General features: G+C 43.9%; 1 protein-coding gene across 1 annotated transcript; it reads right to left on the reverse strand.

Annotated features, from left to right (window-relative positions):
* Window positions 1–5,619: 5,619 nt before the first annotated feature.
* Window positions 5,620–6,591, reverse strand: LOC311098051 (odorant receptor 131-2-like; the record flags this gene model as incomplete). The annotated part of the gene is made up of 1 exon (XM_084138114.1): window positions 5,620–6,591. The coding sequence occupies one exon, from the start codon at window positions 6,589–6,591 to the stop codon at window positions 5,620–5,622; it is 972 nt and encodes a 323-aa protein (XP_083994240.1).
* Between the last annotated feature and the right edge of the window lie 14,472 nt (window positions 6,592–21,063).

A 21,063-nucleotide genomic window follows, 5' to 3' on the forward strand; every position in this document is an offset into this window, starting at 1 on the left:
AAGTGTGTGTTTGTGAATTTAGGAATAAGAGTTAGTCTGTAATGGCAGGAACTCAATATAGGAGATGTGTAAACCAGGAACCAGGTCCCTGGGGGTGAGCCCTCTCGTGGAGGGGTACACCACAACATTGTGTACCAGGCTTCCCGCCTCCCGTCCACCTCACTTCAATGGGGTATTAGAAACGATGATGAACCAAGAACAACAATATTTCTAAAACAAGAACTCCAGTCTATCTTGGCAAAAGGCAGAGGTGTAAAATCCAGGGGTCAGAAAGTAAAAGTCCTGCCATATGTTTATTCCACCCATGAACTGTATACAGTATACAGTGCATTACTGTAAAAAACAAGCTAATCAGTACACTACTGTTATTATTTTTATTTGTACTAAATATAAATTAGATTTCTTAATTTTGATATAGAATTAATTTTATTTGTATCCTACATAAGTACTACTGACATTCAAATCAATTAGACAAATGACAAAATACTTTTTTTTTTAATTTAAAACATTTCATATACATCACAAAATAAACAGTCTGTCAATGCTGGGAATGATGTGTTACATTTTTACACATTAATGGGTGAGTTTAGGGTTTTGTGTTAATTTGAACTCATTCATTGTGTTAATGATTTTAACAAAGTAAATATGTCAGAAAGGTTAGCACAAAGATGTGTAAACATGTTAAATTAACACATTATGTGCTGTCCTTCACTGCACACATTGTTAAAAAAAGTACATAAAATCCTAAACAAAACGTTAGCATTTGACAAAATGATTGTAGAAGCATTGGTTGTTTAGCTTATACAATTATTATAATGAAATATCAACCATTACATTCATAAAACTGCAGAATATAAATACATTTTAACTTTAAGTAGTCAAAAAGGAAATGTCAAACACAGGGCAAAACAGTTCTTTTCACAATACATGACACATAACCCCACCTTCAAAATAGTTTCACTTATTTCCAAAAAATTGTTGGATTCATGTGCACTGGTGGCCAAAATAAATATTTAAGTGTCTTTTAAATGTTTTTGAAATAAGTCTCTTTGATGCTCAAGAAACATTTCTTATTATTATCAATGTCTGATTGTCTACTCCTCCATCTTTTCCACAGCATAGGAGTAAAAATCATCATCAAAATAATCTTTAAAAAGTCAACACAATGTTTTTGTCCACCTTTGTGAATAAATGAACTTCTCCAAAGATTGGTTCCTGTTCAGAACTTGACTGATAACATCAGAATGTTCCCTGGTCTGTATGCGTGTCCACAAACACTAATGTACTCAGTCCTTCAGAGGAGATCCCGGTTCCAACACTATATAAAACAGAGAGAGAGAGAGAGAGAAAATTCCATATTAGTTTTTTTTTTTTTACATTTTTAGGGCCCGAGCACCGATGGTGAGAGGACCCTATTGTTTTTGCTCCATTTTTTAGGGCCCGAGCACCGATGGTGAGAGGACCCTATTGTTTTTGCTCCGTTTATTAGGACCCAAGCCCTGAAAGGGCGAAGGCCCTATTGTTTTCGTAAGGATTATTATTATTTTTCTTCATTATTTTTTTTTTTCTGCCTTTTTGCCACTTTTGGGGCCCTTAACATGCTCAAAAACTCTTGAAACTTTGCACACACGTCAGAACCCGCGGCCATCAGGGCCGGACTGAAGCTGGTACCCGGGTGTTGCAGGGGGGCTCGCGTATTTAGTTATTTAATTTAATTAACACTATCTTCTAACATTTAAAATTGTAAATATATTTTAACAATCATCAACCATTTCAATTGTGACTTATACAACCAGTTAAATGAATGTAATTGAAAATATGAATTCAAATAAATTTACATTCTTTATTGTCACTAAAGCATATACACAAGTATCAAAGTGAAAGTCTTGGATGCAATTATGTTGTGACCGGAAAGACCAGAATCCACAAAACATTAACTGCATAATATACACGTAATGCACAGTATTCTCATGATATACATTACTATACAAAATGCACAATTACAAATACAGAATACATTTTAAAAATTCATATACATTTTAAATGTTGCAATGATTCTTTGAGCAGTTCCTGTTGCAGTAGGCTACAAGTAACAAAGCAGTGACTGGACACAAGCAGTACGAGGATAGTCCACCCAAAACATGAGCATTCTCTCATCATTTACTCTCCTTCATGCCATCCCAGATGTAGGCTATATGACTTTCTTCTTGACATAAAGATAGACAAAGATTTTTAAGGAAATAATCCATCTCTGTGAGTCCATAATACAAGTGGATTGTAACTCATGTACGTAAGACAGTTGGTCGGAACGGAAGTGATTTTTAATAGTTAAAACAGTCATATTATTAGTATTTTTCTTATCTAGCCTATTGTTTGACTTCAGAAGGCATTGACTCATCCACTGAGGTCGCATGGATTACCGTCACGCTCACTGTGTGTGGTTTTTAAAGTGTCTTTAGGACTCGCAGAGATGGATTACTTTCCTTACAATCTTAATTCGTGTTTATGTAGAAAGAAAGTAAAATGCATCTGGGACAGCATGAGGGTAAAATAAGAGAGAATTGTATTTTTGGGTGAACTATCCCCTCAACATTCATATGCTATTGGTATGCTAATCCAAGATCAGCATAGATTAATAAGAATAAAGTGAAACCTCTTGTGTACTTGTGAACTATGTTTGTTTTAATCTAGAGGAAATTGAAATATTTGCTAGTTTATATTAAAATAAATCAGGTGTCTGAAGATCAAGATCCCAGTCATTCAAAGGTGATGTATCTGAACAAAGTAAGATTATTGTCTGATAGGGACAGTGGATCTCTGGTACTATCACTCCATCCTCTGTGTCAGCATCAGAATTTTGTTTATGGAAAAGTTGCTCCACTCCCTGGAAAATGAGAGAGGAAATGTATTATAATCTAACAATACAAACTGCTTATATATTTAAGGGATTTTACAGTACTAAATATTTACCTCGGAGTCAAGCAGCATTTATCATCTGTAGGCTAATACTGTTGTGTAACCAGTAGATGGCTGTATTGCCCTATATATAAACATATGGCTGTGTATTCCCTAGTTGCTGGATGTGTTCAGTCATAATTACTTGCATGTATTAAGTTTTTAATTTGGACATATATTATTATTAAAGACTATTAAAGATTAAACATTTTTCTCAGAAATGTTCATTTGAAGTGCACTTTTTTTCATTATTATTAGTCAAATATGGACACAGAAAAATCATTTTGTTACTCATACTAGATACAATAGCTTTATCAGTCATCTTCATCACACAAAAGTAATCAGAATAAATATTGCAACCAGGGCGATACTTCAAAATAATTGAGTGTTTACATATTACGAACAGAGACGTGGTCTGTGGTCAAGTCGTGTCTCTCCTCTTTCAAAAACTTTGCATCGCAAATTAATCAGCAATTGAGAAATTCAGGTTTAAATAGCTTTATTGGCATGGTAAAAAGGCTTTACATTGCCAAAGTTGAATCAGGCAGTGATTGACAGCGCTCTGGTCCTATGGCATCGGTCATTGACTGATACAGTACAGATAGGCTACTGTATAGTACTCTAGCTCAGTGTTGTTTGGGGTGGCTGGGGGGAAATATGATCTAGCTAATCGAAGACTGTAACCGAATGTAGATAAACAAGTCATGTAATGATTGGGCTAACAGTTAAATCAAGACAACACAGCTGTATAATGTTATGGGCTCTCACTGAGCTCTAAAATGCCTCTCCACCGGAAAAAAGCCAGTATTATAAATATTATTAGTATTAATGAAAAAAAATCAGACTTACCACGAGTAGGCTAACGTTATCCAGTATCCTCCTGATATAGCGACGATGACTAATGATAAATATCATTCGTCTGTTCCTTCTATAAGAAATCATCTCAACAATATAGTGTAGCAGCAAATAAATACAGATATAAACTTAATATCACTAAAATGAAATAGAAAGCTGCGATTACAGACGCTCACATCCACACATAAACACACCACTGACGTCTTCACTTCCAGGTCACGAAGCTGTCAATCAAAAGCTCAGTAACCAATGAGAACACACTGCTACTAGCCCCGCCCCCACGAGAGAAATGTGTCAGAACGGCGAACGAAAACTCAGGGAGCGTAAACGAAAACTTCAGAAGCGTAAATGAAAACTCTGGAAGCGCATTTGTAAGTTCAGATCAACAATTGAAATATGAGAAATAGTTAGCAAAACATGCAGTGTATTAAAAACGAAGTAAAAAAAATTGCCTGCGATTTATTCTTTTTCAGTTTTAGAGATAATTTATTTAGTTTCAATTTATATTTTCATTAGTTTATTGAAAAGCTACGTTCATTTTTATTGGCACAAGAATAACTCCATAGTAGGAGCAATCTGTCTCTTAGTCGTATGTACATATAATAAGATAATAAATAGGAGATATAATAGGAGAAAAATACATTATAAAGAGCAACAAATGGACATTATACATTTGTTCATAGAGTATATTGTGATCAAGCAAACAAATTAATGCTGAACTATTTCTAGGATCACTGTATATCTCTTAATAATTGAATAAACATTACACAAGCTCATGTACTGTAAGGGTGGTTTATTTACATGCATAATGAACTATATGTAAATGTTGTTTGTAGATACAAAAAGCCTTGAAAAGAATTCCTTTAACAGTCCAAAAGTGTACAAATGCATAATTTAATTATAATTATATGGAAATTTATATAGAATTCTTGGTGAGGTGTTAACAGATTTTTTTTTTTGTTTATCCTTTTGTCCCTGGTTAGGAGACATTATTATTTTCCCAAAATTATTTTAATTTTAATATTAGTTGTTTTTATACGAGTGTAATTTCAGCACCCATGTAGAAACTTGTTAATAATAGCTTCTATAATAGAATATAAATCAAATTAAAGCATTACAAATTAAAAGAATAAATACATGCATATATAAATTAGGGCTGCACGATATTGAAGAAAAATGCGATAACTCATTAAATAATGCGATATTCGATATGTGATATGATAATGCTTAAAGTGTGTAAAATAAACTTAAATCATCTTAATTCATTTTGTGACGAGAAAACATCCCTAAAACTTCTGAAAGTGAACAGCAGTGTTTTACTGTAGCATAACAAGTGTTATTTTAACATCAGTGTATACCACAGGGTTTAGGGTTTCAGGTAGGCCTAAATTAGGTTTATTTAACAACAGAAACTGAATAATCAAATGTAAAAAAATAAACACTGCTTAGTTTTCACTGTATGAATTAAATATACTGATTATTATTAAAGCTACAAAAGTTATTCAGCCAAGAGCAGTGAGTGATTTTCTCTTTGTCTTTTGATCATGACCCCAGTTATTGCAAGCTGTTGCGATATGCATATTGCGGTATATACATTTGCAATATTTCGATAATTTCAATATATTGTGAAGCCCTAATATAAATTTAAAAATATTATGTTAAAATAAGCACAGATATATCACTCACCCAGATATCAGCCTTAAAAATATTTTGCCAGATAATTTCATCTGAGTTTGGGGAACAAGTTTAAATATTGCAATTATTAATATATTATAAGGTTTTTGCAACTTGTGAGCCACAACCATAGAGTTAATGTACATTAATCGAAGGCTTTACTTTTCCTGAACGATAGCAGAAAAAATATTTGAACAAGGGCCACACGGCTTCATCTCTCATACCATAGATCAGAGGACTCAGGCAACGTGGCATAATGAGAATAATAAGAAAATTTAGATATCTGAGATTTATGAAGAGAGATGAGTTGGTTCCAGTCATCATGTACAGTGTTCTTTCTATTGTGATATACAGGAAAGAGGTGAGACACAGTCCCAGCTGAATCAAGTGCAACAGCACCGTTCTGAGGGCTTTTTTAGCTGAATCTTTATCAGAGGAAACAGACCTGGCTGTGATCATAATGCTAATGTATGTGAAAATGATGATCACAGCAACCGACACAAAATAAAGAACATCAAACGCTTGATATTTATCCAGCTGCCATTTGAATAGAAACAATTTTTCTAATGTACAAAATATAACACCGGCTAAATAATTGGGGTTGACAGTTAAAACAAAAATAATGTCTGTTATAATATTTATAGAACTAAGGAACCAGATGATTCCTAAGGCGATTCCAGTCCTTTTTGGTGTGGCGATGTTGCAGTGTCTCAGAGGGAAGCAGATTGCCACGTACCGCTCCAGAGACATCAGTGCGAGAGTCAGAGGAGCGTTACGGAAAGTGCAGTGGGAGATAAAAACTAACAGAGTGCATATGGATGTGGGTATTGGAAGGAAACACTGAGCCACAGCATACATTAAGATTGAGACCAGCAAAAGCACAGAGTCATTCATAAGCATGTGGCTAAAAAGGATGTAGCGCGGCGTCTCATGGAATACACGCTTGCTTCCTAGAGCAAAGAGCATCACACAGTTTACAAAAACAAAGAACAGAGATGTTAACACAGCCACTGCAGTTTTAGTACTGAGCCCAGCATCCATGTCTTGATTAAAGATTTGCTGATAAGTGAAAGACACATCTCCAGCTGTGCCATTGGACCCAGCCATAAGCTGAAAGACAAGAAACAGTGAAAACAAGACTTATTTGAACAATTTATACTAATGATCAAAGTATTTTGATGCAATCTTTTTCTATCTGTTGATTATGTGAATTAAAGATTAATATTTTCAAAAGTTTGCATAGGACACAACAGACCTCTTACACAAATGTGTTGTCTTTCTACAGTGAATAAGGCAGACATCAACCTTCCATCTGCTCCAGCTGCAGATTCCACAAACACAAACACTGCTCCTGAACTTATATAGATGTTAAACAGAGGCAGACAGAACCACATGGGTACCGTACATGCCATTGCGTGGGAGGGAGCCCTTTTTTATTCAAAACTAAATTAGTCATTTTGTATAACCAATGGGTGAAAAGTTTAATAGAAAAAAATAGAACCCAGCTTATTCCATTTTACAAAACCCTGTTTTTCTGGTCAATTTTTTTTTTTTTATCTGAGAAAGTGCTTCATGTGATCATGCAGCTAAATGCTAAGCGGCATTCTTCCACATTTTTAAAGAGTGCACGTGTGTGTGGTGGGATTATTAAAGTAACAGAAGATGAGGAGAAAGGCCCGTACTGACCGCATGCGCGGCCAGCATAGTCCATGTAAATGTGAACGCCACTTTCTTGTCAATAAGCAATAAGCGGTAATTTTAAGAGACTGTAGTTGAAATTATGAAAATCTCTGATGCATTCAGATTTAAATGAGTGGGCTAGCTGGGCCTATTTGAAGAATCCAGGGGCTGTTACAAATTGTGAATAAAAACAGAATGCAATGATGTGGAAGTTTCAAATTTCAATATTTTATTCAGAATACAACATAGATGACATATCAAATGTTTAAACTGAGAAAATGTATCATTTTAAGGGAAAAATAAGTTGATTTTAAATTTCATGGCATCAACACATCTCAAAAAAGTTGGGACAAGGCCATGTTTACCACTGTGTGGCATCCCCTCTTCTTTTTATAACAGTCTGCAAACGTCTGGGGACTGAGGAGACAAGTTGCTCAAGTTTAGGAATAGGAATGTTGTCCCATTCTTGTCTAATACAGGCTTCTAGTTGCTCAACTGTCTTAGGTCTTCTTTGCCGCATCTTCCTCTTTATGATGCACCAAATGTTTCTATGGGTGAAAGATCTGGACTGCAGGCTGGCCATTTCAGTACCCGGATCCTTCTTCTACGCAGCCATGATATTGTAATTGATGCAGTATGTGGTCTGGCATTGTCATGTTGGAAAATGCAAGATCTTCCCTGAAAGAGACGACGTCTGGATGGGAGCATATGTTGTTCTAGAACTTGGATATACCTTTCAGCATTGATGGTGCCTTTCCAGATGTGTAAGCTGCCCATGCCACACGCACTCATGCAACCCCATACCATCAGAGATGCAGGCTTCTGAACTGAGCGCTGATAACAACTTGGGTTGTCCTTGTCCTCTTTAGTCCGGATGACATGGCGTCCCAGTTTTCCAAAAAGAACTTCAAATTTTGATTTGTCTGACCACAGAACAGTTTTCCACTTTGCCACAGTCCATTTTAAATGAGCCTTGGCCCAGAGAAAATGCCTGCGCTTCTGGATCCTGTTTAGATATGGCTTCTTTTTTGAGCCATAGAGTTTTAGCCAGCAACGGCGAATGGCACGGTGCATTGTGTTCACCGACAATGTTTTCTGGAAGTATTCCTGAGCCCATGTTGTGATTTCCATTACAGTAGCATTCCTGTATGTGATGCAGTGCCGTCTAAGGGCCCGAAGATCACAGGCATCCAGTATGGTTTTCCGGCCTTGACCCTTACGCACAGAGATTGTTCCAGATTCTCTGAATCTTTGGATAATATTATGCACTATAGATGATGATAACTTCAAACTCTTTGCAATTTTTCTCTGAGAAACTCCTTTCTGATATTGCTCCATTATTTTTCGCCGCAGCATTGGGGGAATTGGTGATCCTCTGCCCATCTTGACTTCTGAGAGACACTGCCACTCTGAGAGGCTCTTTTTATACCCAATCATGTTGCAGATTGGTCCTCCAGCTGTTCCTTATATGTACATTTAACTTTTCCGGCCTCTTATTGCTACCTGTCCCAACTTTTTTGGAATGTGTAGCTCTCATGAAATCCAAAATGAGCCAATATTTGGCATGACATTTCAAAATGTCTCACTTTCAACATTTGATGTTATCTATATTCTATTGTGAATAAAATATAAGTTTATGAGATTTGTAAATTATTCCATTCCTTTTTTACTCACAATTTGTACAGTGTCCCAACTTTTTCTGATTTGGGGTTGTAGAACCCAGCTTATTCCATTTTACAAAACCCTGTTTTTCTGGTCACTTTTTTTTTTTATCTGAGAAAGTGCTTCATGTGATCATGCAGCTAAATGCTACACTCTCAGAGAAAAAAGTACAAAAGGGACAGTACCCTTCAAAAGGGTTCTAATATGTACCATTTAGGTACTAATATGTACACTTTTGGTACCAATATGTACCTTTCAGGGACTAATATGCACTCTTTAGGTACAAAGGTGTTCCTTTTGAAAAGGTACCGCCACAGTGACAGCTTTTGTACCTTTTTTTCTGAGAGTGTAAGCGACATTCTTCCACATTATTAAAGAGTGCACGTGTGTGGTGGGATTACTAAAGTAACAGAAGATGAGGAGAAAGGCCCGTACTGACCGCATGAGCGGCCAGCATAGTCCATTTAAATGTGAACGCCACTTTCTTGTCTTAGCTTTATTGCAATAAGCGGTAACAATTTAAGAGACTATTTGTAGTTGAAATTATGAAAATCTCTGATGCATTCAGATTTAAATGAGTGGGCTAGCTGGGCCTACATTTGAAGAATCCAGGGGCTGTTACTATACAATGTTCACAGTCCCTAACATATTCAACAGAAATGTAAGACCCTCTCTGCTGGTATAATGTTGTCATCCCTTTTAAATTCAATAAAACACATTAAAAAGAGCAACAAATGGACATTATACAGGTTTGTTTGGAGAATGTATTGTGAGCAAGCTCAACTCTACAGACAGAAAATTAAATATTCAACAAATTAATGCTGAACTATTTTAGGATCACTGTAAAATTCATGTTTTGTTTATAGTTACAAAAAACCTAAAAGTCTTTATTTAACAGTCCAAAGTGTAAAAGTGCAAAACACAGGCTGTCTGCAAATATTATAAAAATTATATAGAATTTTTTTATAGAATTCTAATGAGGTGTTAAGTTTTTTTTTTCTATAGCACTCATATACCTGTTTAAGTGACATTCTATTTTCACAATATTATTTTTATTTTATTATCTGTCTTTTTCCCCCTTGTGCAAATGACAATGTGTAGTTTCAGAAGCCAGACATGCAGAAACTTGCCAATAACTTTGTGATTTATGAATATAAAATTAATTAAAAATTAAGCATGAAAATTAAACCGAAAAATGCTATTGAAATTTGAAATTATACATGTGTGTATATCACTGACGCTTTTAGTCTTTAACATATTTTTGCCAGAGAATAGGTTGATCTTAGCCTGGTTAAAACCAGACCATTCTCAGTAGTAACTGAGTTATGGTCTGGCAAAGCTTCATTAATAACTCATTTCCAAAGGGGCGTCACCAACGGACGTCGCTCAAATGCCTCTGGGCACAATTGGATAGACCTAAAACCAATCAGAGCGATCGTCATCGTGTAAAGCCATATGCTGCATCCCAATTCGCCTAAGTTACATTACGCCATAAAAGTATGTACTCTTTTTGTGAAGAAAAGGTATTTACTTCTGAATGTGTAGCAAAAAGTAGGCAAGCTTTGGGACATACTACTTCGTCATCTTTATCGGACGGATCTGTCGTGCATCCTGTCACGTAAACTGCCCTGTCAATCATCTTGTCACAGTTAAAATCTAATTTAATTTCCTACCTTTTCGAAGAGAAATGTAGTAGCGCGTTCATCTGTCACTGGGTCTTTCATGGAGACTGTCCTCATGTGTTTGCAATTTGAATATAATAATGCATTTAAAAGTTGGTGTGCTTCACCAATGGACGTCGCTCAAATGCCTCTGGGCACAATTGGATAGACCTAAAACCAATCGTCTCGGTTACTAACGTAACCTCGGTTCCCTGAGATGAGGGAACGAGTGTTGCATAAGCCTTAGCTTACGCTACGGGAAAGCCCCTTTTCTCGAGAAGATTGAAGCCAAAATTATCCTATAATTTTCATAATTTAAAACGCACTTGCTGCAGCAAGCAGACCTAAGCGAGACGACTTAGCGCGCTTATTGGCTGCTCTGCGGCAACTGCTGCAACCTATGGAGAGGCAGCTGTGGCGCACGAACCAATGAGGGCACTTCGTGCCCTTCGTGCGCCACGGCCCTCCAAAATGGGTGTGGCTATGGCTATATAACCCACGCCGTCCATAGTTGCCTTGGTGCGGCCACCAGTGCGGCCACCAAAGGATACAAAGAGCTGTTCTGATTGTCTGAAAACAGCAGAATGCTCCACATAAATTCTAAGAGCCCTAACAGGGCAGAGAACATTTGCGTCCCTCTCGTCATCAGATATAGGGAGAGCAGACTCTGAACGGAGTGGCAAGTATCTTAGGAACATAGCCGTGTCTTGGTTTGAGGATGACTTTACAATCATTAGGCCCAAACTCAAGACAGGTAGCGCTCACGGAGAGCGCGTGCAGGTCACCTACACGCTTGACTGAGGCGAGAGCCATCAGGAAGACGGTTTTGAGTGAGAGATATTTCAAATCTATGGTCTGCATTGGTTTCCTGCATTCACCTTTCATGGCCTCTAGGACCGTGGAAAGGTCCCAGATGGGAACCGAAGGGGGTCGAGGAGGGTTTAACCTCCTAGCTCCCTTGAGGTAGCGGATGACTAGGTCGTTTCTCCCCAGTGATTGACCAGATGCTGGCGTTAGAACACATATACTTTGAGCGTGGAGGGGGCTCTACCCGCGTCCAAGAGCTCTTGGAGGAAGGAGAGTACCTCCGATACTCCACAGCATTGTGGTTCTATGTTCCGTGCTGAGCACCAGCTAGAGAACACTGACCATTTCAAGGCGTAAAGCCGCCTAGTAGAGGGCGCTCTAGCCTCTGTGATAGTGTTTAACACTCCTTCTGGGAGGTTAACAGGTACCCGTTGAGGGCCCATACATGCAGGGCCCACAGCTCGGGGTGGGGATGCCAGAGCGTCCCTTTGGCCTGAGAGAGGAGGTCTTTCCTCACTGGGATCGGCCAAGGGGCTGTTCCCGGTAGCTGCATCAGCTCCGGGAACCACACTTGGTTCCTCCAAAGCGGAGCTACTAGGAGCACCGCGCAGTTGCTCTCCCTGATTCGTTTGATAACCTGTGGTAACAACGAGATCGGTGGGAACGCATAGAGCGGACGGCTGGGCCAGTTGTGGGCCAGCGCGTCCCTGCTCTTCGTGAAGTAAATTGGCCAATGAGCGTTGTCTTCTCAGGCGAAGAGGTCGACCTCTGCCCTGCCAAAAATGCTCCATACCAACTGAACCACCTGGGGGTGAAGGGACCATTCCCCTGGGGGAACGTTGCCCCTGGATAGCATGTCTGGACCCAGGTTCAGAATGCCTGGTACGTGCGCCACTCTCAGCGAGCGCAGATTGTGCTGAGCCCACACGAGAAGGCGTTTGGCCCTGGTGTACAGGCTCCGGGATCTGATGCCGCCTTGGCGGTTTATGTAGGACACCACCGCCATGTTGTCCGATCGGACTAAGACGTGGTGACCCCTCAAGTATGGGAGAAAAAACTCCAGAGCTAACTCGACCGCTCTCATCTCTAGACAGTTTATGTGTAGGCATTTCTCCGGGCCTGACCAGAGGCCGGAAGCTGGCCTGCCCTCGTACAGTGCACCCCAACCGAGGTTGGAAGCATCTGTCGAGACTGCTTTTAGCTTTGAGACCGTCCCCATGTCGACGCCTGACTGGTACCAGTCGGCTGACTTCCAAGGTTCCAGGGCTTCGATACAGCCCTGAGTTACCCTGAGACGAAAATGACCCGATGTCCACGCAGACCCAGCTGAAGTACTGCTGAAGCTGATGCCATGTGGCCCAGAATCCTCTGAAACATTTTGAGAGGAGTGACGTGGCCAACTTTGAATGACGCCGCTAGGCGCTGGATGGAGAGCGCGTGCTGTGATGTAAGCACTTGTTGGAAAGTTTTCTTTCATCGACGCAAGACCAGGAGACGTTGGGATAAGTAGAAGTGATTTATTGGGATCTTCGCTGTGTGTCGTCTGTAGTGTTCTTCCAAGTCTAACTCAAGACAGTTGCCTTGCAAATTTATAGACATTTAGGGGGAGGGATTTACATTGAGGTTTAACAAAGCATGTAAATGAGTATACAGGTTAAGGAACCCGCCCCAGACTGAGGGTCTGTTACCAGTCTCAATCCAATCAGCATAACCATTCAAACGCATATGTGCTAATCCAATCAGCCCAACGATTCAATGTCTGGGCTGTGGCTCTGAGTGAAACTGGGACTCCAAGAGCCATTAAAGACAATAAGAGAAAACAGGAATTGCAACTTTGCTGAGCAGAATCATTATCTCAACCTTAAACGCTAAATACAATATTCTTTACCGTGATGTTATGTATGGAAGCATATTTGAAATAGATTTAAAATTTTCAGTCCCCCGTTTGAGAGTTCTTAAAAAAACTCTCACATAATATACAAATTTAAACACTTAAAAGTTCATTCTTGTAACTTTTGATCGTCACAGGCACATATAACTTATTCTGTGTTGTGTCCTTGATTTACATGAGTGTCATAGTTCTTCTCAAAACCATAACTATTGACACATTCGACGCAGGGTGTAAAATGTCGTATAAACTACATGATTACACAGAAAACCATGTAGCATAAGAGTGGAAGTCTTGAAAGTCCATGGTGCCTGAATTGCTGTGAAGTCTGTTTCCTGTAGAGTCCATTTCCCACGTAGAGTCGCTCTGATGACTCGTCCCTCATGAGGCTTGTTCAAATCTTAGGTGATGCTTTACACCAGGTTTCTGCTTGCGAAGACATCAACACATACCTGTAACACAAGAAAACAAAGAAACAGTAGACCAGCAGTATTCATGCATAGACTTCATTCTTCCATAAGTCATTTGATCGTATAGTGGTTTTACGTCTAACTCTTATCAAAGTAAACTTCTGGTGACCATATAGTTTTTACATATAACTATATTACAGTAAACATTGTGATCGTATAGTATTTTTTTCTTAACCTAGTCTTAATTGATTCGACTCACCGCCGCTACTCAGCCTGCCAGCCCAGAGGGGAACCGTCGAAGACGGAGACGGCTTCGTGGACCCCGCCGCCGACCGGCCCTGCTCACCTCCGACAGTGGGAGAGAAGGTGAGTCCCCCTCCCAGACTACTAATCTGTTTTATGATGTTTACCAACAGGCTGCTGGAGGGGGCTCTTTCGCCAAGGAACAGTGGGAGGACGATCGGCTCAAGCACTGTTGGGCTCAGGTGCGAGTCGTCGACGGAAAGGACATCCTCCCACGGCCCCATCCTCTCCCGCATTTTGCCGTTGAGAATGGCCTGCTGTACTGTGTCGCCCAGCGGAGGGGAGAGGAGAAGAGGTTACTGGTTGTACCCCGAGTCAAGACCGAAACCATCCTGGAGCTGGCACATTCCCATTCCATGGCAGGTCACCTCGGGGCAGCCAACACCACCCAGCGCATCCGCGACCGCTTCCACTGGCCGGGCCTGGAGGCCGAAGTGAAGCGGTTCTGCCAAGCCTGCCCGACCTGTCAGGCCACGTCGCCCAGGACCCCTCCCCCCAGCCCGCTCATCCCGCTGCCTATTATCGAGGTGCCCTTCGAGCGGATTGGAATGGACATAGTGGGGCCGTTGCCGAAGTCTGCCCGTGGACACGAGCACATCCTGGTAATCGTCGACTACGCCACCCGGTACCCAGAAGCAGTCCCCCTGCGTAAGGCCACCGCGAAGTCCATCGCCCAGGAGCTGTTTCTGCTGGCCAGCCGAGTTGGCCTCCCCTCTGAGATCCTGACTGACCAGGGAACCCCGTTCATGTCCCGGCTGATGGCGGACCTCTGCAGGCTGTTGCGGGTGAAGCAGTTGAGGACCACAGTCTATCACCCTCAGACGGACGGACTCGTGGAGAGATTCAACCAAACCCTCAAGCAAATGCTTAGACGCGTGGCGGCCGAAGATAAGCGGGATTGGGACCTCATGATTCCCTACGTGCTCTTTGGGATCCGCAAAGTCCCTCAGGCCTCAACTGGCTTCACCCCCTTTGAGCTCCTGTTTGGCCGTCAACCACGTGGGCTCCTTGACGTGGCCAGGGAAGCTTGGGAGCAGCAGCCTGCCCCTCATCGCACCATCATCGAACACGTTCGACAGATGAGGGAACGGATCGATCGAGTGATGCCATTGGTCCAGGAACACCTCAGCAAGGCCCAGCAAGCACAGCAACGCCACTACGACCACGCGGCCCAACCAAGGGAGTTCCAGCCCGGAGACCGCGTCATGGTCCTGGTCCCCAGCTCCGCCTGCAAGTTCCTGGCCTCCTGGCAAGGGCCATATTCGGTTGTGGAAAGAATTGGACCAGTCACGTACCTGCTGAGGCAGCCTGGACGGTGGCAGACGGAGCAACTCTATCATATCAACCTCCTGAAGAAGTGGGTGGGGACCCGGGACCAAGTGGCTGCCTTGAGTCTCACCGAACTTGTGGTTGTTGACATCAACCCCCATCTCTCGGCTGTCCAGAAGACGGAGCTGCAGCACCTGGTCAGTCAGTTCCAGGATGTGTTCTCTTCCCAGCCCGACATCAGGACACCCCCAGGAGTAATCGTCAGACAACGGCCCTACCGTGTCCGGGAAGCTCGTCGGCAGGCTATTGAGGAAGAGATCCAACAAATGCTAAAGTTGGGGGTAATTGAACCATCCCGGAGTCCGTGGTCCAGCCCCATTGTGATGGTCCCAAAGCCGGATGGCACCCTCCGCTTTTGTAATGACTTCCGCCGCCTGAACGAAGTCTCCGAATTCGACGGGTACCCCATGCCTCGGGTCGACGAGCTGCTGGACCGCCTGGGAAGGGCCCGGTACATCAGCACCCTAGACCTCTCCGAGGCCAAGTACCTGGGCTTCCAAGTTGGCCGAGGCCTCATACGGCTGCAGGAAAAGAAAGTAGAGGCCATCCACTCCGCCCCGAGGCCCCGGACGAAGACCCAGGTATGAGCCTTCTTGGGGTTGGCGGGTTATTACCGATGTTTTATCCCCAACTTCTCCTCTTTAGCCGCCCCTCTGACAGACCTGACCAGGAAGGGGCAGCCGGAGAAAGTATGCTGGACCCCATCGGCAGAAGAGGCCTTCGCCCAGATCAAAGCAGCGCTCACGTCCTCGCCTGTACTCCGCGCTCCAGACTTTAGCTGCCCCTTCCTGCTGCAGACGGATGCCTCCGACACAGGATTGGGAGCAGTCCTGTCCCAAATCCAGGAAGGTGAGGAGCATCCGATCATTTACATCAGCAGGAAGCTGTCCCCGGCCGAAAGGAAGTACGCCGCCGTGGAGAAGGAAGCCCTGGCCATCAAGTGGGCAGTCCTGGAGCTCCGGTACTACCTCCTAGGCCGCAAGTTCACCCTGGTCACCGACCACGCGCCCCTACAGTGGATGGCCCGCGCCAAGGACACCAACGCCAGGGTGACTCGCTGGTTCCTAGCGCTCCAGGACTTCCACTTTGAGGTGCGCCATCGGGCCGGGGCCGCCAACGCGAACGCCGATGGCCTCTCACGGATCTGGACAGCTTAAGCAGGTCTGTCAGGGGTCATTCCCCACCCTCCCCTGACTTCACCCCTACTGTCTCCGTTTGTTCACAGGACCAGAACGACGCTTGGGGGGTGGGGGGGGGTGGGGCGGATGTGACGAGCATCCTCGGAGGAATCAGCGTCGCCCTGGCAACCAACGCAAAACACCTGCATGTCCTCACCGCCGGCTGATCGGTCACAGCTGCTCCCAATCAGCCCACAGCCATATAAGCAGCACATGCTGAGCAGACAGACAGACTCTGGTCTCGAGCCGAATGAAACGCTGGTCTAACATTTCTCTCGTTTCTCCCCAGAAAGCAGCGAGTGACCGACAGCCCACCACTTTGGAGCACGTTTGGACACCCACTTTCGACTGGATTCAGCACCGAAGAGCACTTATCTTAGCGGCTTATCTCCTTTCACCAGTTTTAGTGTAATGTAAATAAATCCACCCTCCGGGGCCTTGTGTTCTTCACCCCGTGACAGTCCATAAAGGAGTCGCAAGACCACGTCCAGCATTTCTTCTAACCATTTTAACCAGTCTCTGTTACCACACAAACAAACACTAAAACTTCTCTGATCAACAGAGGGTACACGTTAACACAGATCAACTATTGTTAACCTTTCTTGCCCAGAGCAAAGGATAACACAAATTACTAGCACTTTACACTAATCTTCCCTGCCTGACAAGAACAGAGGATAAATTTCATCTCTAAAAGACAACTTTAGAGGCTTATCTTTAGTTAACCAAACTCTACAGCTGTTTGTTAACTACTTCTCTGAACGGCGCAGAGGAAAACAATTTTGTACTGGTCTGCAAAGGTTCTTTGAATGGAGTGAAACTCACCAAGTCTTTCATTTGTAGAGAAAAATTCCGTCTGGAAAAATTCAGTCTTTGAGATCTTTTTGGAGCTTGAAGTTTTCAATCTGGATTCAGAAGATTCAGTCTGGAACTTAGTCAGGCTTTGTTGAGATCTTTGAGCTTGAAGTTTCAAGATTCAGTTTCCTTTTTCTCCATCCGGGTCACGGCACCATCTGTTGGAAAGTTTTCTTTCATCGACGCAAGACCAGGAGACGTTGGGATAAGCAGAAGTGATTTATTGGGATCTTCGCTGTGTGTCGTCTGTAGTGTTCTTCCAAGTCTAACTCAAGACAGTTGCCTTGCAAATTTATAGACATTTAGGGGGAGGGATTTACATTGAGGTTTACCAAAGCATGTAAATGAGTATACAGGTTAAGGAACCCGCCCCAGACTGAGGGTCTGTTACCAGTCTCAATCCAATCAGCATAACCATTCAAACGCATATGTCCTAATCCAATCAGCCCAACGATTCAATGTCTGGGCTGTGGCTCTGAGTGAAACTGGGACTCCAAGAGCCATTAAAGACAATAAGGAGAAAACAGGAATTGCAACTTTGCTGAGCAGAATCATTATCTCAACCTTAAACGCTAAATACAATATTCTTTACCGTGATGTTATGTATGGAAGCATATTTGAAATAGATTTAAAATTTTTAACCCTTCACACTGTTCCCAGAAAATAAATTTTCTGGCTGGGTAACAGCGAGCTCTTGGTCAAACTGATCTTGAGACCCAGGTTCTGTAAGTGACTGAGTAGCAAAGCTTTGTGAGTCATCAGTTCCGTCTGTGACTGAGCTAGAATTAGACAGTCGTCTAGATAGTTCAGTATTCGCATACCCTGTTGTCTCAGGGGAGCGAGCGCCGCGTCTTTCAGATCCACTAATATAAACCAGTCCCCCGGGCGAATTTGCGCGAGGATTTGTCAGGTCGTCAGCATTTTGATCGATCGCCTCATAAGCGCTTTGTTCAAATGTCTGAGGTCTAGGATGGGTTGAAGACCGCCATCCTTTTTTGGAATGAGAAAATAGCGACTGTAAAAACCTGACTCGCTCTGTGTTAGAGGAACGGTTTCAATTGCACCTTTTCTCAGCAGTTTCGCTATCTCGGCGCGAAGTAGATATGCCATTTCGCTTTTCACCGTAGTTTCGACCATGGCTCGAAAGCGCGGGAGTCTGCGAGCGAACTGCAGCGAGTAGCCTCGCTTTATTATGTTTAACATCCATTCTGACACACCCGGGATGATTTCCCATGCTTTTGCACATAAGGCTAGGGGCAGAATGATGTCTGGGCTCGGATCGCTGTGTGATAGGGATCCGGTAGCCTGAACGACTTGTGCTTGTGACACTGTACATACAGCACTTATGTGAGGAGGTGCGCATTGAGTAACGGGTGCCTGGTTTACACATGATACACTCGCCGCGAGAGCGGGGAAGTTTTTTATAAGTGTGTGTGTGACACTGAACGGGCAGTGTTTATGAGTAGGGGTGAGCACTGAATAGTGGGTTCCTACAGTTCCTACATTTAAAACACAGTCAAAACACAGGGTATAAGGCAGACATTTTGCTCTTTTTGAGATTTATTTGGGTCGCCGTAAAAACGGCGTTTGTGTGCAGGCGTGCATGTTGTGTAACAGGCTCGTGTACTGCAGACATTCGCGGTCTGCGGTGGCTAGACGAGCGCGAGCGATGGCGAGCTTCAGCGGTTGGATGGCGCTGGAAAGCTGCCGGCTGAGGTGGCGGCCTTGAAGTCTGGGCAGGCGGCTGCTTCTTTGAGCGGCCTAACGCAAAACTCGAGCGCTTGGGTAGAAAGTGTCGCAAGGCCTGTGACGCTTTCTGTGCTTCGGTAAAGCGTTCCGCGAAGCCCTTGACAGACGGGCCAAACAGACCGGATGGCGAGATCGGTGAATCCAGGAAGGAAGCTCTGTCCGCGTCCTTCATGTCCGTTAGCGTCAGCCACAGATGGTGCTCCAAGACGGTGAGGACCGCCATATTTCTGCCGATAGCCTGAGCGGTGGTTTTCGTCGCTCGCAGGGCTAGGTCGGTTGCGCTTCGCAGATCTCTAAACGCCTCTGGGTTCGGGCCAACCTCGTCCATAGTGCGGAGAAGGTTGGCCTGAAAAACTTGAAGCACCGCCATCGTGTGGAGTGCTGATGCAGCTTGACCGGCGGCGGCGTAGTTCCGGGAGAAACGGGGCGGGCCTTTGCTTTTGCCTGATGGCGCCCCTGCAGAAACCACTCGTCGAGCCTGTTGTGCGCTGGTTCGGCGGGTGGAGACCACTCGAGGCCGAGGTCTTCCACGGCCTTCGTAAGTAGGCGGATAAGCTCTGCATCGACGCTGGCTCTTACCCCGCTGGTACTAGCCTGGGTTGAGGGGGCGAGGTTCGGAATGGAGCCCGACCAATCCCCACTTCCCGAGGCGGCGAGAGAACAGCTGTCCTCGTCAGCCTCGTCACCGTCTGGTCCACCGAAGGTGATGGGAGCGATTGCGGAAACAGCCGGGCGCTGGCCATCGATGAAGGAGACCGGTGAGGGCGAATCAGTGGGCGAGGCACGCGGAGATCCTACTAGCGTGAGCTCGCATGTTGCAGAGGCTTCTGGTGCTCTCTGAGAACGGCGCTTTTTACGGCACGGCCCATGAGAGAGAGGCGGAAGTGTGTCCTCGCCGAAGACGGCTAATCGAGCCTGCAGGGTCGATAAATCCATCATATCGCACTCCAGGCAGCTGCCTTTAGAGAGAGCGATGTCGGCGTGGTCCTTCCCCAGGCAGGAGACGCAAAGGATGTGGCGGTCTCCGGCCGTGAGGGGGGCTCAGCACGAGCCGCAGTTGAGGTGGGGCATTTGGAACAATGCCCGCTTAATTTGCTCTTTTAGAGAATAGCTTTTAAAGGATATATGCGCGCCGGATAGCGCAGCGGGAGACGGCGGCTGAAGGCGGCGTAGGGAGGTGTCCGAAGGCGGCTTCTTCAGTCCTGCAGTGCAGTGGCTCGTCCCGCTGAAGTGCTGTTTCGACTGCGCGAGGCTTCTTCCAGAGTCAGCGAAGAGGATCGTTCCCTGAAAGGAGATGAAATCAAGGCAACTATGGACGGCGCGGGTTATATAGCCATAGCCACGCCCATTTTGTCGAAGTGCCCTCATTGGTTCGTGCGCCACAGCTGCCTCTCCATAGGTTGCAGCAGTTGCCGCAGAGCAGCCAATAAGTGCGTAAGTTGTCTCGCTTAGGTCTGCTTGCTGCAGCAAGTGCGTTTTAAATTATGAAAATTATAGGATAATTTTGGCTTCAATCTTCTCGAGAAAAGGGGCTTTCCCATAGCGTAAGCTAAGGCTTACGCAACACGAGAGTACTCTCGAAAGGGAACAGAGCGATCGTCATCGTGTAAAGCCTGCCTCAACGACGATTGGCTGATTTTAGCGCAGTCAAAAGAGCTAGCAGCACAGCATCGAGACGTCGTTCTTGCTCACATGATGTGTTTGGGGCTCGGATTAGACCTCAAGAAGAGTGTACTATCTCCCAGTCAGGGAACATAATTTCTCCGCTTTTATCCTTCCATATTAGCCGGTTATGCTTAGAGGGCTTTGTACCCTTCACAAAGAAAAAAAAGGTGTAAAAATGTTACCTTTAGGGGTACAACAGCTTGTTGCAGTACCCTTAAAAGGACATCTTTGTAACTTTTTTACTCCTAAAAGGTGCATATTAGTACCGTGGAATACAAAAACATACCTTAAGTACTATGAACCTTTTTGTGGTTAAAAAAAAAAAGGGTACTGCCCAAGTGACAAGCTTTTGATAAAGATTTGTGCAGATTTTTTTGGGTGGTTAGGTTACTGAA

The sequence above is a fragment of the Abramis brama genome (assembly GCF_963993115.1).
Source record: "Abramis brama genome assembly, chromosome: 15".
Lineage (NCBI taxonomy): Eukaryota > Metazoa > Chordata > Actinopteri > Cypriniformes > Leuciscidae > Abramis > Abramis brama.